The sequence below is a fragment of the Mus caroli genome, chromosome 10, assembly GCF_900094665.2.
Source record: "Mus caroli chromosome 10, CAROLI_EIJ_v1.1, whole genome shotgun sequence".
NCBI classification, from domain to species: domain Eukaryota; kingdom Metazoa; phylum Chordata; class Mammalia; order Rodentia; family Muridae; genus Mus; species Mus caroli.
Genome location: NC_034579.1, coordinates 78,699,941 through 78,705,433, shown reverse-complemented (window position 1 = coordinate 78,705,433; position 5,493 = coordinate 78,699,941). Strand labels below are relative to the sequence as shown.

The window sequence follows — 5,493 nt, the reverse complement described above, 5'->3', positions numbered from 1 at the left end:
GGCAGAGGCAGAGAGGCAGAGGCAGAGGCAGAGGCAGAGGCAGAGGCAGAGGCAGAGGCAGAGGCAGGCAGATCTCTGAGTTCAAGGACGCCTGGTCTACAGAGCAAGCTCCAACATAGCCAGGGCTACACAGAGAATCTGTTATGAAAACAACAACAAAATCACCATATTACAATGTACCTCAGATGCATGACAATGAAGATAATGATGGCAAACAACCTTTCTAGTGAACCTGTTGTCAGAACAGACTCTGGAGGAAGACCAAGAACTTGGATAGTCTAAATTATAGCAAGACATCTCAAAATAACCATCTCATTCTGTAACTAAAGGAGAGTGCTTAGGGCTCAACAGTTACAAACAAGGTAGTATACTGCACCTGAAAATAAAACAAAGCCTTCCTATGCTCAGCAGCAGAACCAACAAGGGAAAGGTGGCACAGTCCTGCAAATGTGACCTGGTCAGGCATCTAAGACCACACACACACCACTCCCCACCATGTGCTCCTGAGCAAGCACTATGTCTTTCTGGACCTTAATCTACTATTCAAAGAAACATGAAAATGCTCCCATCTCCCTTATAACTTTTAATATAAGGGGATTGTATGTGTAAATTCCTAGGAAATTACACAGCACCTAGAAGGCACTCAATACATGTTAATAGGTGAATTTAAGAGTGAGAAACAGCCAGTCTTATTTCAAAGAACTATTTTCCTATTCCAAAGCAACTTACCCATGACAGAAACATTTTTTTTTCCTTTATGGATAGAGATTTCTCTTCCTAAAATAACAAGAGCTAGTGAATGCAGCAGGAATACTTAGAAATGAATTTCTGTATAGAGAAATTAGGTGTATTCTAGAGTCAGATAGGTACTGTCTTCTCTGGATGCAGTAAGAGATATACCATAGTAATGGTACCACTAGAAGGTGCAAAGGTTAAGATAGAAGAGGGAGAAAGATCCCCAAATTCTTACTGTGTCACATCAGTTGAGTGCTACAAGCTTTGCTGAAAGCAAACAGCCATGGGCTAATTCTTCAGCAGCAGGTCCTACTCTAGGTACTTTACACACAGAACTCACGCAGTCCTGACAAAAGCATTAGGAGATAGATGTGACTTTTCTCCTCAGCTGACAGCAAAGCTAAGCAACATGAGCTTGTCCACATACAAATGGAGAATCAGCATCCAGAGAGTCTGGCCCCAGCAGAGCCTGTACTCTGAGCACACTACCTCATGAAGGATCCTGACCAGGAGCTTCTCCTAACTTAACAAGGGGACACTTTATAGGATGGTGTGCCTAGTGCCTGGCACTCAACTTCAATTAATCTAATCCACACAATAAATAAAAAGAATGGTGTCTGAATCCCTCCTTTATAGACAGGGCAACTGGGTCTCAGAGGCTCAACATAACTTATCCATAGTCATGAAGCTGTTAACAGCAGAGCTGAGATTAGGACCAAGGTTCACCTGATGCCAGATCCCATCTTCTTTCTACTACACTTGCAATGACCAGCTTATTAGAAAAAGGGTAGCATAAAGAGGCTCCTCTGGCAAACAATGAACTAGTCTCTCCACACTGCTCATTCCTCTTCTGCTTGACTCCTCAGTGCCTACAACCACTTCTTACTCTTACATGGTTCAAAGCCATTTTTCCAGATAAGAAATCTGAAGGGCCGCTATCCATCTACTTTTGGGGGGGTTTCAGACCCCATACACCATGAATCTGGACAGTTTACTTCTACTCTTCCTGCCTGACCACAGACGCAAAGAGCCCCTTCCTAGTCACGTCATCCGGTTCTCCCTTTGAGGGGCAGTGCTGCATTGCAACATGAGGCCCAGCCTTCTTGTGCTCCAAACCCTACTGCACGGTTCCTACTATAACCGATAGTAAACATGAGTGCTTTCTCCTGACACAGAACTGCTCCCAGCTACACCAAGTCGGAACAGTCTCAGGCTTGGCTTGGCCAAAAAAAAAAGTGTCTAGGAATCCTCTGAAGCTTTTCAAGACATTGCCTTAACAACAGAAGATGATCCTAAGAACGCTGAAAACATTTCCAATATGAAAAGGGGAAGCCAAGCTCTGACAGGACGTAGCCATGAGTGATAAGAAACCAACCTGAAGGGATAACAGGGAGAGGAAGGGATGAATTGGAGGAAACAAATAAAAAGGGGACCTAATTTGTTCAGCTACAACAGAGTGCATAGTGGACTCAGATCCCAGTGTAGGTTTTCCCTCCTCCCTGCCCTGTGGAAAAAAGGTTCCTATCACTGTTAGCTAGCTGCCATATAGTAAGTGCTAAAAAAAAAAAAAAAAAAAAAAAAAATTAACAATTAATAGAAGTTAATTCAACACAATAGCCAAACTATTATACTTCTTTTTGTAAATCAGCTTGTAGCTCCCCCATATCTTCTCTGGAAAGCAATAATAAATCAAGTTAAAATAATACAATATACGCAGTATGTACACCTACGCATTAAATGAGTTTCTCCTAAATTAGGCAGATATGATCAACACTAAGGCATATCAGGTGAAGGGGCTAAGACGTGACTAGAATACAGCCCGTGCCTTCTACCTAAAAATGCATCACAGCAAAAAAAGGCTCTAGACTTGGAGTTGGAGAGCAAGACTCAACTCAGTCTCATTTTTCATTGGGTATGTGACTTTGGGAAGACATTATTATCCTGAGTGTTACTATCTGTGAAATGAGGAATATCCTCCTCACTGGCCTCACTAGAATGCTGGGAAGATTAAATGGGAATGAAGGTTCTTTTAAAACAAGAAGTATGTCTCTTCTGGAGGTATATTCTACTAAGCACAGAAATGACATACTGGCAGTTCACTGATAGAAAATATGAGAGCGGAGTAGTAGGTACAGCAGAGAAGGTCCACAGGGGCATACAACCATGTTTCTTTCAGAGAGGGCTGATAAATAGGAAGGGGAAAAGGAACCCTAAGGTATCTGTTACCTATAGGGTGTAACTTGGGGATGGATGGGTCCTCAGAAGAGAGTCGTACAAGTCTCCTAAACAGCCTAAAGATGTTAGGTAGGCTACTTATTAAAGCGAACATGAGAAACTGCTGGAAGGAAAAGGAAGATCTAATGGTTCTTGGAAAGAGAGGCCCTCCAGAGATGAAAGTGGTATTAATAATAAGATACCGTTCACTGTAGCAAAAGACCAGTGAATGGATAGTTTGAAAACCTAGGTGGGAAGGCTCTGGTTCCCAGGAATGACCTTGGGCTAGTTACTTAGCCCATTGGAGGCTCCATTGCAAAACAAAGATAATACCTCATAGGATTGCTGTCAAGATTAAATGAGATAATGAACAGAAAAGCTATTAATGCGATACAAATAACAGGTATTATTAGGAGTTGGATTTTCTACCCACTTGCAACATATGTCCATGACCTTGGGGCGTGATTTCAGTTCTTTGCACCTCGGTTTCCTCATCTATGAAATGGGAAGGTTGATACCGTCTACTTTATAAGCACTTAGAGGATATCAAAGGAGATCACATAAAAGACATCAATGCCTGGTAAACTATACAATGGTACAGGTACACAAAGACCTGCCATCGTTGCTGATATGTTTTATGCATGTCAAGGGCCGTGTATATGCAGAGAAGCATGTATTTTCACACTATACAGGTGAGAAAGCCTCGCATGCATTTTATGCATCCAGGAATGAGGCACTGGGCAGACACGCATCTACGGATTCTGGGGGTGTGCCTTGCACTCTTAGGAAGAAGACCACAGGACAGGCTGCTGGGCCAGAAATCAGAGCGGGCATTATAGTGGAGGCAATGGGTAGATGCAGGATGAACGAGTGGGAAAGGCTGGGGGCACAAACACGCATGCCCAAGCCGGAAACGTTTTCGGGGGAGAGCAATGCGCATCCCCGGAATGAGGGGGATGGGGAGGTTGCGAAGTGCAAGCCCCGAAGGCGGCCCGGGGGGAGGGGGGGGCAAGACAGCGAACGCCCGGGGCCAGAGCTCTTTACCTTGTCGCTGTAATCCCTCAGGACCCGCTCGATAGCCCCCGCCTCGCCGGCCCGGACGATGTAGAGGGCGCGCTCTTCATCCATGGCCGCAGGTGCGGGGGAGCCGCAGCCGCTGTGCGCGCCCCAGCCGCTGCCTCCCAGGTAAACGCCTCGCGCCCCCGCTACCTCGCTCCTTCCCAGCTTCCTTCCTTCCCTCCTTCCCTCCCTCCCTCCAGCCTCCAACCCGCCAGCCTCCGCCCGGGCAGGCCCTACGTCACCGCCCCTCAACTTTCACCCCGCGACGTCACCGCTCCCCCAGCAACCGGCGCCTGGAGGCCTCCCCGAACAAGGCCCAGGGCTTGGTGGAGGCCTGAGGAGCCACCAGAGACTGAGTCAGGCCCAGGCCCTGCCTACTCCCCTAGGTCTGCCAGCCTTGGGGAAGAGTTGGGCTTCGCAGCGGGCTTCCACGAGCAGAACTGTCTCTCTTAACACTCTATGAATCATTCCCTCTTAGCGGACGAGAACTGGCGGGCTGTTCCCCGCCCATCTGCGAGCCTACCGCTTCTACACTACAATTCCCGGCATGTAATGGGCTCATCCCACGCTGTCATCTGAGTTATTAGTGAACCGAATAGCATGCCGGAATTGGTAGTCATCCAGTGCAAAAGACGTCCCTCTTTCCAGAGGGCATGCTGGAAAATGTAGTTCCCTGAAGGCCGGAAACCAGAATCCTGCGACCGCCGGAGGCCAGAGGCGGAGGGACCCTTCGTTGGTGGGAGGGTCTAAACTGGGGTTTATCTGGGTTTTTTTTTTTTTTTTTTTGGTTTTTTTTGGTTTTTTTTCTTTTTTCTGACCTGCACTTAGACGCAGCTGGTTGGACTTACTGACGATGGCGAAACGGCCGGCCCTTGGTAGTGGCTGTCAGCGCCAGGTTGAGTTCCCTCTATGCTCAGTTAGCGGTTTCCGTCTCTGGAATGCTCACCCTCCTCACCCGGTTGCAGTCCTGTTATGCACTAGGCTGCAGCAACATGGGAAATTGAACACAGTTCTTTGTGGAACCCTAAGGAATCACAACAGATAAAGAAATTTGGAGAGATCTATATATCTATATAGATATTATTTGGAGATAGATCATGTATACACATATATGTATAATTTATTTTATATTATATATATATATATAATTTATTTCTATTTTCCAGATGAATAAATTGAAGCTCAGAACTAATGAGGCATACCTGGGATTTGAACCCAGGGAAATTAGCTCTGCACTTAGTAATTGAGAAAGTTGAGATTTGAATCCAGGTCGTTCCCAAAGATGTAAATATCACACAACCAGAGTATCCATGGAGTCAGTGGTGATGGAGGGACATATTCTCCAAGTGTTAGTTCTGTGCCAGCCACTTACATTTCATCTGGGTTCACTCAACTTCTCAAAAAAATTAAATATTTGAGAATTTGTGCATTGCTGGGCATTATCCAATACAGTGTGGATACAGTGGCTCCCAAAACAAATCCCAA

The 5,493-nt window shown here is 45.8% G+C and overlaps 1 protein-coding gene across 6 annotated transcripts in view; it reads right to left on the bottom strand.

The window, feature by feature from the left end:
• Ric8b (RIC8 guanine nucleotide exchange factor B) overlaps positions 1-4,200 on the bottom strand; it is a 100,608-nt gene extending 96,408 nt beyond the window's left edge. For 3 of the 6 annotated variants that reach the window (XR_003837770.1, XR_003837771.1, XM_029482429.1), the window contains exon 1: positions 3,994-4,161. Coding sequence is in view for 3 of the 6 variants with exons in the window: in XM_029482429.1 (XP_029338289.1) it covers positions 3,994-4,077 (84 nt within the window). In the remaining 3 variants the exon portion in view is untranslated. Of the gene's footprint in view, positions 1-3,993 lie in introns of all 6 variants that reach the window. The other 3 variants (XM_021173650.1, XM_021173651.1, XR_003837772.1) reach the window with 2 other exon arrangements.
• Between the last annotated feature and the right edge of the window lie 1,293 nt (positions 4,201-5,493).